The 21,435-nt window shown below is 39.6% G+C and overlaps 1 protein-coding gene across 1 annotated transcript in view; it reads left to right on the top strand.

The window, feature by feature from the left end:
* Positions 1 to 13,968, top strand: part of LOC143890020 (CAAX amino terminal protease family protein) — a 59,873-nt gene extending 45,905 nt beyond the window's left edge. The window contains exons 7-9 of the mRNA XM_077394518.1: positions 13,103 to 13,165; positions 13,248 to 13,372; positions 13,612 to 13,968. Coding sequence (XP_077250633.1) covers positions 13,103 to 13,165; positions 13,248 to 13,372; positions 13,612 to 13,756 — 333 coding nt within the window. The 3' untranslated portion in view covers positions 13,757 to 13,968. The remainder of the gene's footprint in view (positions 1 to 13,102; positions 13,166 to 13,247; positions 13,373 to 13,611) is intronic.
* The last annotated feature ends 7,467 nt before the right edge of the window (positions 13,969 to 21,435 follow it).

Raw genomic sequence — 21,435 nt, 5'->3', positions numbered from 1 at the left:
AAGCAACCCCATAGTTGCACATCCCACATGGGTTTCCATATTGGGGTTGGCTTGGCTTGCCCAATTGGCGCTTCCAATTGTGGCTACTTTCCATTGTTTTTGAGATTTCTCTAGAAACTTTGGATTGTGCATATGGAAATTGAGAACTCTATAAATATGAGACATATGGCTGGAGTTTTCAAGAGCTCTCTCATAATTCAATGTGCTGGAAATTGGTAGACACCTCAAAGTCTTTCTCTTCTCCTTCAATTCCATCAACTAGTTTTGTCTTTTCTAGATCAAAGACAAACATCCAACCAAGCTCTATTGATTTAAATACATATTCCTACTATATAATCTGATTTAGATCAGGTTATAAAGTGAACAAAGAGTTGTACACAGGATCATTCATGCAACAAAAGGAATCCATCGATTCAATTTGCGGTTTCGCGTCGATTAGATCGCCGGCGAATTTTCGAGGAGTAGATCAAGCAGACGAGTTCTTTTCTACATAAAGGTATTTATATTTATGGTTATTGAATCACAATAAAATCAATTAGTCCTTAGGAATCCTGGGTTAGAGCAAAATTTTTGTTCTACACGGTTTATTCTTTTGCAACGTGTAGCGATTTTGCTCGTGGTTTTACAACCAATCTCACAAGTGGTATCAGAGCTAACTAGGGAATAGATTAGGAGGCTAACGAACCAAAGGTAGATTATGCGGTGATTCGCTGTGAGTCCGGACATTTATCTCGGCTATCCGAGGTTCCTAGCCTTTGTGTGTTTTTTAATAAATAAGGGACTGTTTGTCGGAAAACAGCAAAACTAAACCGTATGGTGGATTTCTGGACTGATTGGCTTACATGGTTAGAAAGTAGACTCGAATACGAATCCAACGCATTAAGAATCATCGAAATCCGACGAGCGGTTTAGGAGATATGATATTTCAAAGTTTGGAAAAAGTTGCTGGAATTCAGGAAAGTAATTCCGAAAATTGATTTGGAATTTTGTTTCTCCACCCCAAACGATTTGAAAAGCCTATAATTCAGGTATAGACTTTTCTAATAATGTCTTGGGGTGTACGTAGCATGATCAGATTCTTGAGAAAGCATTCGAGTAACTATATCCCACTCAAAGTTACTCGAAAGGTCATGCTATCCGGATCTGTGTTCTCGGTATGGAACAATTTTGTTTTCACAAATCAAATGATCTTGTTTTCGCGCAAAATTTTGTATGCTGATTTATTAGACCATATAAAAAGGTTTTATGATGTTTCTAATTGAAATCAGGACGGTTGTGTGTTGATCAAAATTGAATTAACCTCGTTTTGTGCGAATTAATGGCTATTGGTGAAAGATGGGCAAAAAGGAGATTGGACCTCAATTCATGCATGAGATGCATGATCTTTTTATGGATGTTATGTTCTGATTTGATGATTTATTTCATTGTTTGTAATATTAAAGTCCGCAATGTAATTTAATTATTTCAGTTTTTAACTGCTCCCTCTGGGCAGTTGGGCGGACGACTGGTTTCCCATGGAGATTGATTATGATGTATAGATTACCTAGGCTAGTGTAGGACACTAGGGTAGTTTGTATTTGTTTGTCTAAGACCAATTGAAGATGAGATCATTCTCCTGGTGCTTAATCGATGGATCGTGGAAATTGCGGCATGGTGATTGCTCCAAATTGACTGGCAGATGGAGGCGGATTCGATCCAACAAAAGATGGACGAACTTGTTGATGTTGCTGATGTTGTTACGCTTCATATAATGAAGCAAATAAGATTACACTCCTTTGTGAATTCGCTTTGAGGCCAGCGAAGTTTCCCTTGTGCCGTTGCACAAAGTTGCTCATAATTCACCCTCAATTTGGCAAGATGGTGTTGTAGGGATTCCCTTATTCAAATAAGGTTAGTGGGAGAATCCCTATGATCCAAGATGCCAAATTGGGCTTCATGGATGGTGTGTTTTTATTTTCATGGTTTGTTGGTTTGCTTTTCATATGATGGATGGCATGGTTTGCTTTGCTTTTCATGTGATAGATGGCGTGGTTTGGTTTGCGATGTATGTTTTTCTTTTATGTAATGGATGCCTAATCAAACATACATAATGATGATTGTAACTCCCACATTAAATAACCTTCTTAAAAATATTGTTGATAAACGGGTCAAGTCGAAAGGACAAGACCTCATGGCCTTATATAGCCATCTAACCGTTGGCTAGTCTAGGAAATAGGACGGTCACTTGCCAAAGCAGAAGCTGATCTTGTTTCTTGACTAGAGTAAACCATTAGATTTCTACAAGGATAAGGAGAATGTGCAAGATATATTGGTCACATGCCAAAGCAGAAGCCATTGTAGATTGCATAGTTTTGCCAAGTGGGTATAACTTAACCAAGCAAAGGGTATTGACGCTCAAATGATATACATACTGCAATGCTTGGAGGCCGAACATAAATCGGATCTCATAGGATTCGATGAATCCGCGTATTCAAAGTGTTTGAATAAGTTTCTGATGCCCATTGGAGAAATTATACATTTCTCTTGATTCACGAGGTTGGAGGGCCCGTGAATGAGACGTGCAATAGGCGGTTCCATCGTAGATCAAAATCCCAGTTCCAATGGATATGTCATGAAATTAACTAAAATGGTAGTTTTTGCTAATTATGCCTCTTTCCTTTGCACGTAGATATCGTGACTTCATTCAACCCATTAGCTAAGATCCTAGTCGAAAATAAGTTAACTGGTCCAAATTACCTCGACTGGAAAATGAACCTAATAGTAGTGCTCACGGCCGCTAAAGTTTATTGGGTTCTTACCACTGAGGAGCCTAAATTATCTGGTTCTGATTCACCTCAAGCAGACCAGGATAGAAAGTCTAAGTGGCTTGAGGACAATGAGATGGCAAAGTGTTATATCCTTGGCTCTATGTCCAATGTGCTGCAACAGTAACATATTGGAATGGCAGCGGCCTCGGATATAATGATGAATATTAAAGAAATGTTTGGAGAGCAACATCGCGCAACTAGGCTGTTGGCGATTAGAGGCCTAATATCCACCAAGATGGTAGAGGGAACCCCCGTTAGGGACCACATGCTAAAGATAATGGGCCATCATGGATGCTGAGACACAGATCGACATTGTCTTATCTTCCCCATGTGGGTCATTCAAAGAGTTTGTTATAACTTACCACATGAACAAAATGACAATGTCCCTGACAGAGCTAATGAATCAACTTCAGCCAGCTGAGGATCTGCAAAAGAGTAATAAGAGAAGTGCCTTCCTTGCAGAGGGTAATGTACCCTCAGCACCTAAGCCGAAAGGTAAAGGAAAAGGAAGAGCAAAAGGCCAAGGCTCTAAGAAGAACAAGCCAGTGGTAAAGAACAAGAAAAACTTTTAAAAAAAGTCAACCAAGAGCAAGGACGGATGCTTTCATTGTGGAAAACCTGGACATTGGAAGCAAAATTGCAAGAGCTATCTAGCTACCAAGCAGGGCAACAAGCCTACCTCACATATGCTGCAAGTTTTTGTTGCTGAAACCAATATGATTGGTCATGTATTTTCCTGGTGTGTTGACACAGGTGCGACCTCACACATCTGCAATATTTTGTAGGGGTTCAGGAAAATCAAAAGGTTAACTGAAGGCGAGCTCATCCTACAGGTTGGAACTGAAGCAACAATTACTGTCCAAGCTGTAGGAGATTACATTTTGACATTCTCAGGCGGTTATCTAATATTAAAAGATTGTCTCTATGTACCTTCAATAAGAAGGAATTTAATTTCAGTTTCAAAATTGTTTGATGAACGATATTCTACTAGTTTTAATAAAAGTTCTATTTTTATTAAAAAGGGAAATTCCTATATTGTGGAAGGTACAATGAGTCATGGCCTATACTTAATTAAAGCCTTAGAGAATGTGAGCAATATTGAGAATATTTTGAGTGTTGATGTTCCAAACCTCAAAAGGGCAAGGGACACGGTAATTCCAACACACCTTTGGCATCTTCGATTAGGTCATATTGGCCTTAGAGCGGATCACAAGATTAGTGAAAGATGGTCCATTGGATTCAATCCAAGTGGAACCCTTTCCAACTTGTGAACCATGTCTCCAAGGAAAAATGACTAAAATTCCCTTCAAGGGCAAGAGTGGAAGAAGCGAAAGTGTATTGGAATTGATACATATGGATGTATGTGGTCCTCTTTCTCATCCTGCGAGAGGAGGGTTTGTCTACTTTGTGACTTTCACGGATGACTATTCAAGGTACGGCTACCTGTACCTAATGCGACGTAAGTCTGAGACCTTTGAAAAGTTCAAAGAGTTCAAGAATGAAGTAGAAAACCAGCTAAACAAGAAGATTAAGACTCTTCGCTCTGATAGGGGAGGAGAGTACCTCTCGGATGAGTTTAAGGACTACTTAAAGAAAACAGAATAGTTTCAATGGACTCCACCTGCAACACCAGAGTTAAACGGTGTGTCAGAGAGGAGAATTCGAACACTGTTAGACGTGGTTCGATCTATGATGAGCTTTGCACTGGTACTTTTGTTTCTATGGGGATTCGCCTTAGAAACGACGCTCTACATCCTTAATCGAGTACCAACTAAATCAGTACCAAGGACTCCATATGAGATATGGACAGGCAGAAAACCCGCATTGAATCATATGAGTATATGGGGTTGTCCTACCCATGTAAAAAAGATAGGTATTGAAAAGTTGGAGGCACGAGCCAACATGTATCTCTTTATTGGATATCCTAGGGAAACAGATGATTATATGTTTTATAAACCTGGTGAGAAAAATTGTTTTGTGAGCCGGAATGCCGTATTCTTAGAAGAAGAGTTTATTCAAGATGCGAGCGGAAATGATAGGATTGTCTTAGAAGAGCAACCAGAAAATCCAAGAGAGAGATATAAGGAAGTTGAGCAAGTACCCACTAAACCTATTCCACTACTCCAACGTAGCAGTAGGGAGGTCAGGCAACCCGATAGACTTGTCTACTTGGGTGAAGTAAATACAGAAGATACAGATCCCCTTAACTACAAAGAGGCGATGTTAGATATCGATGTGGGAAAATGGATGGATGCTATGAAATCCGAAATGAACTCTATGCATTCCAATAAGGTCTGGACTCTCGTTGATCCACCTTAGGGTATTAATCCTGTAACAACTGGAAATTTTGGGTTGTTATTTAAGATAATTTCACCCTAAAAAGTTAAGATTCAGAGTGTATTAACCAAATTATTATGTGTCATAAAAAGGGTTTCAAGGGATATTTTAGCACTTTATAAAAAGTCAATGGAGGCCTTTAATTTTCAATTTTGGTGGGGCCCTACAATTTAACGTGAAAACCATAGCCTTTCTAAACCACCCTCTTATTATGTATTGTAAAACAAAACAAAAAAAATTGATATTTCCACTCCAAGTTTTAATTAAAGTGGGTGTGGCAAGATTGCCCAAGCAAGATTATCACACTAGACATTTGTGTGAGGGGCATTCTTGGCATACAATTTTGGGACGTGTTCCCATGTAGCAAGAAATCAAAAATATTTTCAGCATAGGTATCCTTCCCAAAATTTCTAACACTATTTCCTTGTGGGTGAAAATTACATTTAATACTCCCCTAGTTGGGGCGCCACTTTTGGGCCTTTTTTTTATACATATGGTATATGTACATACCCATGCATCACAAATGAATGGGAATTGCCCTCTTTCTCTTTGTGAAAAGCAACTGTACGTTTCTCCCTAGAAGGAAAAACACACAGTGTTAACAAAATGAGAAGACCACTTGCTTTAAAAGGTGGGATTTTGGAATCTTGCTTTAAATTTATCATTTAAAGAGGGAAAGAAGTGGGACGTGTGTACTATGCCTTTCCATACTCCTTTAAAATATTGTGTGGGCCACCTTCAATCTTGCAATCAAGGATTCTTCTTTTGGTAGCCTTTTAATGTTCTTGGTGGATAAATTGGAAGGATGGTACATAAAAATAGAAAACTTATGTAAATAGGGATTTCTTGGGGAGAAATCAAATTTATAAAGTAGGAAGCCTTCCTCTCTTTCTCTCCCTCTTAGGATCGTGTATTTCATCCTTTGCTATTCCCATCAAAACTTTGAAATAGAGAGAGAGAGAGAGGTGTTCGGCCATTAAAAGAACAAGGAGAAGAGAAGTTCATTTTGATTCATTGACTACAAGTAAGTGCTCAGTGAACTCATCATTTATTTTCTTTGACTAGGATTATGTAACAAAAATAAAATGAAATAATGGGATTTCTAAAACCTTCTTGCAAAGCCCATATCTTATGTAAATTACGTCATCTACTTGAGTTATAATTTTCTCTTTCCGAACAAGACTATATACAGATAAATGGCAAATGAATTAATGTTCAAAAGAAATTAAGAAAAACTTTTGAGCACACATATTAGATAAGAGCCAAAGATTTTACTTTCAAGAATTGTACCTTGCCAATGTCAAATAAATCTGTAAAATTTTTGGAAATCGACATTAGCATGTCAAACGAAATGTTATTGATAATTTTCTTTTTTCATATATATCTACGCTTTCAACTGAAATTTTAATACCTTATGTACATCAAGTGCTTATATGTTACGAGTTGAAATCTTAATACCTTATGTACATCAAGTGCTTATGTGTTACGAGTTGAAATTTTAATACCTTATTTACATCAAGTGCTTATGTGTTACGAGTTGAAATTTTAATACCTTATGTACATCAAGTGCTTATGTGTTACGAGTTTGCACAGTATCTATATAAGCGTGCATATAAGTAATCACTTATTCAAATAAATCAAGAATATTGGAGTAAAGAGAACTAGGTGTAATTAGGAAGTGTACCCTAACTTAGGATGAGATTTAGCAATTTAATGAAAAGCTTAGTTGTGTGTGCGGTTCCATGATCCCAGGATTTGTGCTTATCTGATTCTGGTTAGAAGCAGCTTCAAATTTTCCAAGTTCTGACGTCAAGGCAAGTTCTGGTTACTCGCTTTATAATGTTTTTAATGTTGATATGGTTTCATTATTCTATTTTCCATATTAATGAAATGAATAATTTAGCATGTGTAATAAGAGTGGACTGTTCTGCATGTTTTCCGATTTCAATTAATTAATGCTTGGAATTGGATAATGATTGGAAAATTTAGATATGGATTGTAAAAGAAAATGTTTTATTGGAAAATAATTGTAAACATACTTAGGATTGGGAGTAATGGGAGGGAGGACTAAGGAGAACCCTTAGATCCAACCTTGGGCGGAAAGCCAAAAGCCAACCAGTCCGAGGGTGTACGACAGCTGGTAGGCGATGCATTGGGAGGAACCCTTGTGGTGAACCGATATAAATCCTAAAGTGGATCACGTTCCATTAGGGAACGGAGGGTCCTTGATGGTCAATGATCACCGGTCAGGCTAGAAAGCCACCGCAGTACATGAGGAGAAAATCAATGGGAACTGCCGCATGATCATTGGGGGAAAAGGAGAGTTCATTTAAGGTTTCACTCATGCATTGCATTTTACAATTAATTATTTTAGCTATAAGTTGATAATAAGACTGCTGTAATTCATGTTTTATTTTGTTCCATTGTTATAGAAAATATTATGGTGAAATACATGTCGCTTAATTTCATTATTCTGAGAGTTTCCTTTACTTGCTTGTAACCCCTCATATCCTGCAGGAATGGTAGGTGAAGAGGAGGGAGCTTTTGCTAATGAAGACATTTGATGAGACCAATGCGGGCATTTGGGGTGCTAGAGTCATAGAGTGCGGATTGACATCATGGTCACTTCCGTGGTTTTGGTTTAATTGGATTTAGGATTTATTATTTTGGTTATTCAGACTTTGGGTTTAATTATGTTATTGGGTCTCAAATTTGGAGACATTTTCTTTTTATTGTGAGTTGTTCACGAGAATAATAATGATGAGAAGGTTTGAATTTATTTAGTTTTAATTAATCGCTTCCGCTATGCGTTATCTGTTCAAAAAAAAAAAAGTATTTTATGCAAAATAAAAAGTTCAGCGGTTTTGGTAGCGACCTCAGGCAATGGAAGCCGGGTCGTTACAAATCCCATTGGATGCAAATGGATCTTCAAGAGGAAGAAGGGCCCTAATGGAAAGGTGGAGACCTATAAGGCTAGGCTAGTGGCGAAGGGATATAGGCTAAGGGCTGGTATTGATTATGAGGAAACCATGCTAAAGTCCATTAAGATTTTACTAGCTATCTCTGCACATTATGATTATGAAATCTGGCAGATGGACGTCACAACTGCCTTCTTGAATGGAAACATTCAGGAAGATATTTAAATGGTCCAGTCGGAGGGTTTTGAGGCTGCTGAAGAGGGTAATCAAAAGGTGTGCAAGTTCCAGAGATCCATTTATGGATTGAAGAAAGCTTCCTGTAGTTGGAACCTTCGTTTTGATCAAGCAGTCAAAGAGTTTGGCTTCTGTCAAAACGTAGACGGGGCTTGTATTTACAAGAAGGTCAGTGGGAGCGCGGTTACGTTCTTGGTTCTTTATGTAGATGACGTCCTACTCATTGGGAATGATGTATGAATGTTATCAAGTGCAAAGTTATGGCTTTCAAGCACGTTTGCTATGAAAGATATGGGAGAAGCTTCATATATTCTAGGGCTTAAATTGTTTAGAGACCACAAGAATAGGAAGCTTGGGCTATTACAAGAAACTTACATAGATAAGATATTGGCAAGGTGCAACATGATAGATTCCTAGAAGGGAGTAGTTCCTTTTAGGCATGGAATCAGGTTATCCAAGAAGATGTCTCCTAAGACACCTGAGGATAAGCAGGTTATGAACAACATTCCCTACGCTTCGGCTGTGGGAAGTCTTATGTACGCCATGTTATGTACAAGGCCAGATATCTGTCTCTTTGTAAGTATGGTTAGCAAATATCAGTTGGACCAAGGTCTAGAGCATTGTACAGCAGTTAAACATATGTTCAAGTAACTTAGGAGAACTAAACATTGTTGTTTAGTTTATGGTGCAGACGAGTTTGTCGTTTCTAGTTTTACCGACGTAGACTTTCAGTCTAACGTTGATGACATGAAATCATCATCTGGTTTTGTGTTCACCATAGCAAATGGGGCAGTGTCATGGAGAAGTTGCAAGCAAGATACTACGACAGATTCCACGACTAAGGCTGAGTACATCGCTGCAAGTGAAGTAGCAAAAGAGGCGGTATGGCTGCGAAAGTTTCTGGACGACCTTGGAGTCGTGCCTTCTGTTGAGAGAACCATTACGCTGTACTATGATAACAGTAGAGCAATTGCTCAAGCAAAGGAACCGAAGTCTCATCAGTAGTCCAAGCATGTGCTTCGAAAGTATCATTGGATATGGGAAATCATTGACAGAGGGAATGTGGCTATTGCAAAGGTTGCCTCAGCGTATAACGTGGCAGACCCTTTTACCAAACCTCTTAGTCAAAAGGTGTTTGACAGGCATGTTGAGGGGATGGTCTGAGATATCTGGATAACTGGCTTTGAGGGCAAGTGGGAGATTGTTAGAGTTAGTGCCCTAAAACCCAGTATATTTCGCATGTTAATCAGTAAAAGTTTTTTTCATAACACTTAATGGGTAACTATAAGTTAAATATGTGTGACATGTTACTTGTTATTGACACGTATTTGTCCTTGGGTAGCAAAGTAGGAAACCCATGCTCATGGATTCACAGATACTAGGGAGCAAGGAGATATGGGATTCCGGTTCTTTCCAGACCTTAATAGTTTCTAGTTGGAGTTGAGGTTTGAAACCTCCTCCTGTATACAACTAGCATCTATCTTGCCAACATCCACGAGATGTGGAGTGACTTATTTCAATCACTTGGGTAGTGGACCCTAAGCAACATAGAATGGGTACGACAATGAGATTGCGTACTGAACATGATCACATTAGAATAGCTTGTGGACAAGAGACAGTTAAGCTTTTTTTTTTTTTTGAAAAGTAGGAGACAGTTAAATTATTCTACCAGACATGAGCCTTTACATTTCCTTTGACCTGAGGGATCATATTGGTCTGTTGGCGAGTCTCTCATTCTTGGTCTCTCTAACCGTGATTTTCTTGGAGTCATGAGAGGGTAGTACTAGAGTATTGGACAAACCTTCGAGGTTAATAGTGATACCTGACACGGAATTCTCCACCTACTTTATAGGACAACATCTATGGTTTTGATCAGAGCAGTAGGCTTAGAAAAATACCTGGCTAGGTGGATTTGATAGAGTGTATATCAAAAGGATTTCACAAAATAAAGTTTTGAAATGGTTTTAGCAAATGCATTTGCTGACCAACTCTGCTTGACTGAAAGGTATACCGTGAGTGAGTCCAGGGGGTAGTTGATGTCCACCCCTCGTAGGACTCAACTCAGTAGATGTGGATTTGGAGAAAGGACTTGCACATTTGATGTGATTAGGAGTATGATGATTTGACGGTTATCTTCAGGGTTACGTCTCGATGGAGGCCACTGACTCAATGCGATTATAGCATTAACTACGGAGCAATAATCGCAGGGGGGCCCACGTGTGGGTTCTGCAGGATCTACCATTGAATCCCTGCTATGATCCCATTCACTACTTGATTGACCTATTATAATCTATTAAATAGAGGTCCCGCATTTATTTGGTTGCTTATACGAACTAGTTTCGTGGCATTGGATGCATTGAAATGATATGCACAATGTATATAGTGTATTTGCACTATGGGATACGTTGGGAATACCAAAATGGTTAAGTATCAACCATAAGGGTATTTTGGGAATATCATAAAATATATTGGAGCTTAAATCCTATTGGATAGAATTGGATTGCATAATTTAATTGGGAATTAAATGTGAAATGCAATGGGGAATTGAATTGGATAAGTGGACCCACATGGTACGAATTTGGGTGGGACCCATTGCCACACGTCCCATGTGGTGTGCCATTATCAATTTGGAATTCAAATTATATTTGGAATATAATTGTTTATTTGTTTCCCTCAAATTAAAGCAATACATGTGAAATTGGAAAGAGAGAGAGAAACAAACCGAATTAGAAACTATGGAACCACATGGGGCAACCAAGGGTTGCTTGGGCAGCAAGCAACCCCATGGTTGGACGTCCCACATGGGTGTCCACAATGGGGTTGGCTTGGCTTGCCCAATTGGAGCTTCCAATTGTGGCTACTTTCCATTGTTTTTGAGATTTCTCTAGAAACTTTGGATTGTGCATATGGAAATTGAGAGCTTTATAAATATGAGACATATGGTTGGAGTTTTCTAGAGCTCGTCCGCTTGATTTACTACTCAAAATTTTTCCGGCGATCTAATCGACGCGAAAGATGATTTATATCTTGTGAAGTCTAGAGATGAAGTTTCCAGCAGCTTTTAGACCTTCCATAAGGTGATCCAAAGTCAATTTGAAAAAAATATTAAAATTCTTTGTTTAGAGATTCCATGTGAGTACAATGTTCAGACTATAAATTTTTAGATGGAGAATGGTATTGTGCTTCAAAGTTTGTGTCCATATATTCCAAAAAATGTAGTAAGAAAAAATCATCACCTTCTGGAACTGACAAGAGCCTTGCTTCTTGGGATGAATCTCCCAAATTCTTATTGGGATGAAGCTGTCCTAATTGCTTACCATCTCATAAATTGTATGCCTTACCAACTTCTCCATGAAAGAACTCCCTTGGCAACTCTTAAACCCATGCTCCTATGCTTGTCATTCCCCCAAAGTTTTTTGGATGCGTTTGCTTTGTGCACATCCTTTCGCCAACTAAAAGACAAACTAAGAGCTTAAGCTGTCAAATGTCTTTTCTTGGGATATTCTAATGCCTAAAAAGTTAGCCCTGAGACGAAAAAGTGATGTTTCCATAGGTGTTTTTATGAGGAGGTTACCTGATCCTCCAAAAAACTCTAGGTCTATACTCCAATAAAAAGGCAGATTAGATGAACAAGCCATGGCCTCAATCGTTCAATATCAGTCAAAGGCCTATGATTGAGGTACTGACCATCTATTGCTGCCTCTAGTCTTCAACTGACCGATTGCCTTATGCAAGTGTAAGAGGTCGCGAACTTCTCACCCAATCTTTAACTTTTTTTCGTGGTCATATCAGCTTCCAGCAGAGCTCATCTTTCATCAATTTCTTTTGTTTCTATTTCAACCAAAGTTTCTACGGAAGGAAGCGATCACTGAAGAGTTGCAAGTGCTAGAGAATGATCACACTTGGGATTAGTTTGAGTTACTGAAAGGAAAAGACGTGGTTGGGAATAATCTAATCATGTGGAAGAGCATGAAACAGGTGATGGCGAGATCCCATAAAGCTCATTTGACTTGGGAGGTTTTGTGGCTTAAGATTTTCCTCGGTAGAGATGGGAGTATGATTGGACAATCTTGTAAAGCTCTATTGTGATAATGAGGCTGCTATTCACATTGCTTCTAACCCTATATTCATGAAAAAACAAAATGTAGAGAATTTGATAGTCACTGCGAGTATGATTGGACAATCATTATTGTTCCGTACATTAGATCAGAAGATCAGCTCGTTGATATCCTCACCAAAGTTGGCAAGCTGGAACGTGTTTGATTTGAGTTATATAATATATAACTGAAAATAAACCATAAACACTAGCGTCTTTTGCTTCTCCTTCTCATATCCTCTCTCTTTCTTCCACGATTTCTATCTTGTATGATCAGCTACAGATTGAATGCTAGCTAATCCACTACGACGCGATGCAAATAAAGTGGGGAAGAGTATAACATGACAAACATTGCATATTTACAAAAATAATGTCTTGAAAACTTTACAAGATTAGGGATCCCAGGGGTCCATGACACTACATCTTTACTGATCCTAGGATAATAGGCAAGATAATGAAGTTCCTTTGTGCAAGTACAAAAGTAAACAGGAGCAATGAATGAAAGTAATACCTCAGCATAAAGACATAACACCACCCAAACATAACAATCAAAGTTAATCAATACATGAAATTTGTATTCTCAACAAATCAAAGAAACAAATAGAAAAGAAAAAAAGAAACTAATTTTTAATAATGTTTAAAAAGAACAGAGACCTGTGTTTCCTTGCATGCGCATAATATAGTTGTTGGATAACCATTTTGTATTTCAGGTCCTCAGTTCACTGCAGCCTTTGGATTATGTAGTAATAGCATTTCTGCCCGGGATTAGTGAGGTAAACATGAAATACCTTTTTCTGGATTAATAGGCTGCTAGAATCATTGCTATTACATCGTTGTTGTTATATGTTATCTCAGGAGTTGCTTTTCCGTGGGGCATTGCTGCCACTGTTTGGGTTTAACTGGATGAGTGCACTGGCAGTTGGTGCTATATTCGGAGCTCTGCACTTGGGTAGCGGCCGAAGATATTCCTTTGCAGTCTGGTACTCATGTCCATCCCTTGTTAGATGAGTATTTAATATAATATAATTGAAATGTTTCTCCAACTGGAATGCTAGCAAGTATTTACTACCCTATACTACCAATTTACAATTTCGTATTCTTAGCAATTAGCGAAAATTTTGGTTTATAGGAATTCAAACTTTATGGTGGAGAAATCCTTTTGACCTTATACTTGACAGGTATCTGGCTACAATGACATTTTTACCCTGAACTGTTTCAGGGCAACATTTGTGGGATTTGCTTATGGTTTTGCAACGCTTATATCCTCAAGCATCATTGTACCGATGGCTTCTCATGCATTGAACAATCTTGTAGGAGGGATTTTATGGAGCTATTCATTCAATTCAGGGAAGAAATATAATTGATCCCCTGATTTATTGTTAGCTATATAGTTTGCAAATCATGGTTTATACACATTTCAAGTGTATTTAAGCTGATATTGTTTGTAGATATATCGCAGCCACAATTCATGCACTTAGGTATATTCTTACACTGAGATCTGTATGTTTAATACGTAAATACAAATGTAATCAGTTTGTTCTTAACATGTAATTCAATTTAGGGGTCTCTATATAAACATGGTCTAGTATTTCCTTGAATTTAGATACCACTGATTGTATGCTGCAATAATAGTTGCATATGTAGTACTTGCAGTGATTGTTTACTACTGCATATTTAAACACAAACACCACCGATAACCACAATAGGATTACTTTTGTATTGGGTTAGTTGAGATCAGACCTTTAACATCAAGATTGTGACCACAGTTTTAATACAGTTTTAATCGAGGATCAAACCCAATGGTTTATTGCAGTTGCAAAGATAGAACGTACATCAGAGACCTATAGAGAGATATCTGAACTATAGTTTGAATTCAGGCCTTAGAAGACATCTGAGCCGGTTTAGATTTTACCAAGCGGGAGAGTGTGTTGCATAAGTGCGGGTAAGTGTTTGAATTCGACACAGGTCTTGAGTGTCAGATTTGTCTTTTTACATAATAATATAGTTTTGCAAGTTATATAATGAAATTTTTATTCATTAATTAAATATAATGTTTTATTTTCATATGAAAAACTTACTATTAGGATGAATAAAACTCTACGATGTGGTAATTTTAAAATTAAGGTAGTTGATTGCGCAAATTTCCGTCCCTATGATTGTGCGGCTGGTAGAGCTTCACTGCGTATAGACCTGCCCTCACAGAGAAAGTGTTAGGGGCCACAGAGTTGTGGCTCCAGGAGGCCACTCCGATGCTCAAGTCAGAAATATGCACAACAGGATAAAACCAGCATGGGATAAAATGGTAAGAGCTAACTAACTTTGACTTAGAATGTTTTTACCAGACGGGGCAAGGTGGTTATTTGTGGTGGTGTATCCTGGATAAGGGTGGTGGCCTCACTTGGAGAGGAGGTCGAAGACTCCCATCTCTCTGCTTGAGCGAGGGGAATGTTCTTTGTCTAGGGAGACATACTTCCTGGCCTGGTGTATGCTCTACGTGTCTTCATGAGACTGGTTGGGAGGTGATCATGACCATATACCGTGTATATCCGAGCTGGAGGAATGCCATTGGTGGGCATGCTTATGCATTTTGTGGGAGATGGCCTTCACGGGAGTTGGAGACTAGGCATGTTGGCCATTCGCTGGCACGACGACACGTGTCATGATCTTGAAGGGAGGTGCCGATTTTACACGTAACATATTGCCCCCCACTTCCTCGGCCTCTTTACGGGTCAAGGAAGTAGATTAGGAAGGGTTGACTGGACATGTCGGTAGCGGGCGGGATGCTTCTTAGATCGGAATCGGGTAGTTCGGTATCCGACCATGAGAGTCATAGGGTGAGGTTGATCAGTCAGTTCCTTGGTGAGAAGTCAGAGAGTCGGAAAGTTGGCGAGGTGGGGGGTTGGAAAGTCACGTCATTATGGAGATTTGAAACGATGGCCTTGGGTACTTGATGACGTGACGGGAAAGGCCATTGTCATAATGAGGTGCTAGTTCCATCGTGTCTCGCAGCACGCCTTGTGTCTCTGTGGTAGTGATTCTGAATTGTGGGTTTTTCCCGCGGGAGGGTAGATTGCCTATTTATGGAAGCTATCACTTCTTCCTTTTTCTGTATTTCAGTGCACATTCTCTCTTCAGTTCTTTTAATCTTTTTCCGTCTTGTTTTCTTTAGTCATGTCTCAGGGTCCAACTCTCCTCATCAGCAAGTGGGAGGAATTCCCATTATCGATCTGAGTTCCCCTGCAGGCAGTGCTGCAATCTCTCCAGAGCTCGTTATGAAAAGGGCACGGGGAGGGAAGCGAGAAAGGTAAGAGGGCCAGGGGGCCACTAGCTCACCTCCTCCGACTCTGGCAATGGAGGAGGGTCCCGTGGAGAGGGCCCGGTTGGGGCATTTCGTGGATGCCCATCGTCGCTTTTTGTCATACGTAATCTTTTCGCCTTCATTTCACTCTTCCCACCCTCCCACCCCCCTTCTCCCCCTTTTTCTTTTAAGTTTTCACACTATTTCTGTTTTTCAGTCTCAGCAGCGTTACGAGGAGGAGGTTGCCACTCGGTTGTTGGAGGCCGGCGATGAGGTCACATGCTTAGAAGCCCGAGTTGGTGAGTTGGAGAGTGAGAGGAAGGCCTTGATGGACAGGCTGGAGGCTGCGGAGGATCACATCCAGACCTTGGGAATCAACCTTGCGGAGGCCCTCGCTGCCCAATGGTCTTCCGAAGGGGGTAGCTTTTCGAGTCGTCAGGGAGATTAGGAGGTATCAGAGCAAGAGGGTACCTCGGAGGAGCATGCTGATCGACGTCTTCCTTCCACTGCTCCTCCCATGCTCTGGCTCTGGTGGCTCATCCTCCACTCCCTAAGCTCCCTCATCTCTAGGGGGAAAGTTATTGGGGTTGTTAGAGTTGATGCCCTAAAACCCAGTATATTTTGCATGTTAATCAATAAAAGTTTATTTCTTATGGCATTTATGTGTACTAAAAGTTTAATGTGTAATATGTTACTTGTTATTAACACATATTTGTCCTTAGGTAGCAAAGTAGGAAATTCATGCTCATGGATTCATAGATTCTAAGGAGCAAGGAGATATGGGATTACGGTTCTTTGCAGACCTTAGTAGTTCCTAGTTGGGGTTGAGGTTAGACACCTCTTCCTGTACACAACTAGCATCTATCTTGCCTACATGCACGAGATGTGAAGTGACTTATCTCGATCACTTGGGTAGTGGACCCTAAGCAAGATAGAAGGGGTACGACAATGAGATGCGTACTAAATAGGATCATATTAGAATAGCTTGTGGACAAGAGAACGTTGAACTATTCTACTAGATAGGACCCTTTACATGTCCTTTGACTTGAGGGGTCATATTGGTCTGTTGGCGAGTCTCTCATTTTTTGTCTATCTAATCGTGATTCTCTTGGAGTCACTAGAGGGTAGTACTGGAGTGTTGGACAAACCTTCGAGGTCAATATTGATACCCGACATGGAATTCTCCACCTATTTAATAGGATAACATCTAGGGTTTTGGTCAGAGCAGTAGGCCTAGAAAAATACCTGGCCAGGTAGATTTGATAAGATGTTTATCAAAAGAATTTTACAAAATAAGTTCGAAATGGTTTTAGCAAATGCATTTGCGGGCCGACACTGCTTGACTGAAAGGTATACGATGAGTGAGCCCAGGGGGTAGTTGATATCCACCCCCCGTAGGACCTAACTCGGTAGATGTGGACTTGGAGAAAGGACTTGCACATTTGATCTGATTAGGGGTATGATGATTTGACGGTTATCTTCAAGGTTACGTCTCGATGGAGGCCACTGACTTAATGCGATTGTAGCATTAGCTACGGAGCAATAACTGCAGTGGCGCCCACTTGTGGGTTCTGCAGGATTTATCGTTAAATCCCTGCTACGATCCCACTCACTACTCGATTGACCTATTATAATCTATTTGATAGGGGTCTCGCATTTATTGGTTCGCACATGAATTACTTTTCTGGCATTTGATGCAAAGGGAAAGATTTACATAGTTCTAATGGTGCACACACACCATGGGACGCAATGGGAATACCAATTTAGTAAATGTTAACTAAAGGGTATTTTGGGAATTAAAGAAAAATATGGATGGAGCTTTTATCCTGTTGGATGGGAGGAAATATTTTTATTTAATTAAAAAAATTAAATAAACAATTGTAAGTTTAGCTTATAGACTTACTTTACTAAAAAAGTCATAACTTACTCACCTCTTCACCAAAATTAATATGTAAGTACTTGTTTCGAAGAACTTTGAAAGATCTACAACTTTGTAGTTTATGATTTTTTCTAATTCAGCCATTTACTTGCCTAAAAATGAAGTCGAAATTTGACCTACAACATTATATCGGGAAAGTAGAAAAAGAAGAGTGTAGGAGATATTTAGGGATTGTTTTTATCCAATAAAGCAACCCACGTTTTCTACTTGGAAAAACGCCCAATTTAGGTGTTTCTAAACGTCCAAGAATTGCTAAAAACATTCCCCACATTGTTTGGTTTATATTTTGAAAAAGCAAACTCGAAATTTGACCTACAACATTATAGCGGGAAAGTAGAAAAAGAAGAGTGTAGGAGATATTTAGGGATTGTTTTTATCCAATAAAGCAACCCACGTTTTCTACTTGGAAAAACGCCCAATTTAGGTCTTTCTAAACGTTCAAGAATTACTAAAACATTCCCCACATTGTTTGGTTTATATTTTGAAAAAGCAAACTAGCTTGTTTCCAAATTAGAAGCTCCTAATTTTGACTAGTTTTCTTGTTTTTTAAGAATTCTCTAGAAACTTTGGATTGTATCAAAGGCAATTCAAATCTCTATAAATGCAAGGCAAATGAATAGAGTTTTCTACAGTTCTTTCATAATCCATGTGCTGGAAATTGAAAGAGACACATAAGAAAATTCATCCTCTTTGTTCTCTCTCTCTCTCTTTATTCATCAACTAGTTTTGAGTTTTTGAACTCAAAGGCATTCATCCAACTAATCTCGATAGTTCTAAACAATAATTCTTATATTATAATCTGATTAAGATCAGATTATAAGGTGAACGAAGAGTTGTTTACAAGATCCTTTGTGCAACAAAAGGAATCCATTGATTCAACTTGCAGTTTCGCGTCGATTAGATCGTCCGTGAATTTTCGAGGAGTAGATCAAGCGGACGAGTTCTTCCCTACATCAACTTAAATGTATTTATATTTGAGTTTATTAAATCACAATAAAAATCAATTAGTCCCTGTTAACTTACGAACTTCCCCAAAAGCTTAAGCTATTGGAGAAAGGCGTTATTTATCTTTTATACTTTAACACTCCCCCGCATGTGTGGCCCACTTGGCAAACACGTGGCACATGTGGTCCCAGTTTGGGCCGACCATCACATGTCGATTTTTGCTATCCGGGAGGTTTGAACTCGAGACCTTTGGCTCTGATACCATGTTAACTTACCAACTTCCCCAAAAGCTTAAGCTGTTGGAGAAAGGCGTTATTTATCTTTTATACTTTAACAGTCCCTAAGAATCCTGGGTTAGAGCAAATTTTTTGTTCTACATGGCTTATTCTTCCGCTGCGTGTAGTGATTTTGCTCGGGGTTTTTCAACCCTTCTAACAGGGGTGTAAATGATACCCAAGGAAATTGGTGCACGAAGTTTCGCCGAGTTATTTAGCTCTTTCTTTTCTTTGTAACTGGCCTCGAAGCCTACTCGTGTAAAGTCTTTTAATCAATGAAATGCTCCTTATATATATATGGGATTTGCTAGCGTCCATCGCAAAAGGCATTTCACAGATGGTCTGTCGCATCTGACAGCAGCTACATAGGCTCACTTTTCAGCAGATTTTATCTTCATTCACGAGGTGGCTGCTGTCAGATGCAATAGACCATCCGCGAAATGCCTTGTGCGATGGACGCTAGCAAATCCCTATATATATATATATATTTATATATTTTGTGTCTTTCCCAGCCTTACTATTTTTCTATTCCTTTTGTAAGCTCGATAGTAATCAACTCACAAACTCTGAACCTCAGAAATACTGGTCTTTTGGGGAAGGGACAGTGTTTCAGGGAGAACATGTATGGCCAAGGGTCTTAGGTCCATTAGGTGAATTTTTGGTGCGGAGGTAGGGGTCTTGTCTGATGAAGAGGGTCGGCCGATCGGGGGACTGGAGGTCTGCTCCTTGCGGGAGTTTATTGCTTCGACCGAGGCTCTGGTAACGATTTTAATACTTGAGAGATTTTTGAACACATTTTTTTGGGCGGGAGTTTGAACTACTCACATGTGTCAGAGGTAGTAAGTTGTGACACTTCGAGAATGGGGGTAATATTGTCTTTTCCCGACGTAACAACGTCATACTGATCATAACATCCGTAACGAGGAAATTAAGGGCATCGTTTCTGCTTCAATTGAGGGGTGACACGTGCAGGGGTGTCCTGTCATACAAAGTGACAAAACGTTTCTCGCTTGTGGGCGAGCTCTTTCTAATAAAAGGATTTTGAACATTCCCTTTTCTATTTTTCTTGCTTGTTCAGAAAGAAGGGGTGTGGGAGTTTCCAAGATTTGAAGGAGGTTTCCGGTGGACTTCAAGGAGATTTCCGGCGAACTTTCCTTGTTCTCTGCCCTTTGCTCCTCTGAATCCTACGTTTCCGATGGGTGTTTCATCATATCCGATGAGTTCCCATTCTTCTCTAGTATTCTTGTTAGTGGAACGTGTACAAAATGTCAAAGGCCACGGATTCTCAAAATACACAATCCGAGTTCGTTCAGGTAATAGGATCTAGTTCCCTTCCTATACAGAGAGCGGTTGAGAGTAGTAGGGAGGAGGTTTCTTTGCAACCTTTTGGAGGTTTGAAGGTCAGGAAGAGGAGAAACATTAGGATTTTGAACGCCTACGGGCGCCAACTCTGTAAATGCCTGTGGGCCTTGTAAAACAAGTGTACTTCCCTGGCACTCTTGGGTGTTGAGATGATCCTGAAGCCTGAGCATACATACATACATCTGCATATACATCTGATTGTGATTCTGATTCTGGTTCTGGTTCTGGTATAGGACTGGCAACGGGGCGGGGCGGGATGTTGCATTCCCCGTCTCCGTCCCCCCCTGAAGTGAAATTCCTCATCCCCATCCCGTCCCCGCTTCGGGGATGGCAGGGAATCCCCACCCCTCCCGCGGGGAATGTATGCCCCCGTCCCCGTCCCGCACGCAACAGGGACAAATTCCACGCCCATTCCCTGCCCCCATAAATCAATTTCTAGAATTGTGGCAATATTAAAGAACGGAGAGAACCTGTTGGACGAATATATCAAGTGTACTCTATCCGCTAGTGACCATTGCACATACATAAACCAAACAGCTTTTGCAAATTGCAACCTTAAATGGAAACTACTCCATTGCATAAGATATGAATGGCCCACCAAAATTACCTGTATAAATCATGACCCAACCAACAACCTTCAGTTTCTAACTATTTTTAGAGAAAAAGAAATTCAAATGTCAAGGATTTGCTAATAGAGCCTTTTCTTTCACATAATCAGAGTCAAACCAAAAACTCCAGTACAAAGGCATGAATTAACATCATTCAACAACAGATGCCTTGTGTATGTCTTCAGGACATGCAAAGTGACTAGAGAGTTACAAAATGTAAAAACTAATCTAATTTACAAGTTTAGGCATTTGGAATAATGACCTGAGAAAGCATTTTTTTGGGCCTTGGCCCTTCAGAAGTACAAAAGTGATATTTGTACTTGTGCTAAGAAGCCCTAATCCAAATTTCAACAAAGGGACAAAAGAGCCCTCCTATACTGAAGTGGCGGGGGAGGGGGGGACAAATTTTGTAGGAGGGTGTTTGGGGTATTTTAGATTGATATGATCCTTTTGTAAAAGAAATTTTCAAGTCTTCGGTTTACAATGATGAACGACACATAAAGAAAGGCAATGAACTGTCACAAAACAGAAATGCGAAATTTTTTGTAAAAACAGAGAGATTGATTAGGGTTTGCATCGATGGTGCCCAACGATAGCAAGGATTGATGGTGGCCGG

This window comes from Tasmannia lanceolata, unplaced genomic scaffold, assembly GCF_043159265.1.
Source record: "Tasmannia lanceolata isolate RefF3 unplaced genomic scaffold, GAP_Taslan_0.1 ptg000013l, whole genome shotgun sequence".
NCBI classification, from domain to species: domain Eukaryota; kingdom Viridiplantae; phylum Streptophyta; class Magnoliopsida; order Canellales; family Winteraceae; genus Tasmannia; species Tasmannia lanceolata.
Note: the sequence above shows the minus strand (reverse complement) of the source record. Positions and strands in the feature narration are given on the sequence as shown.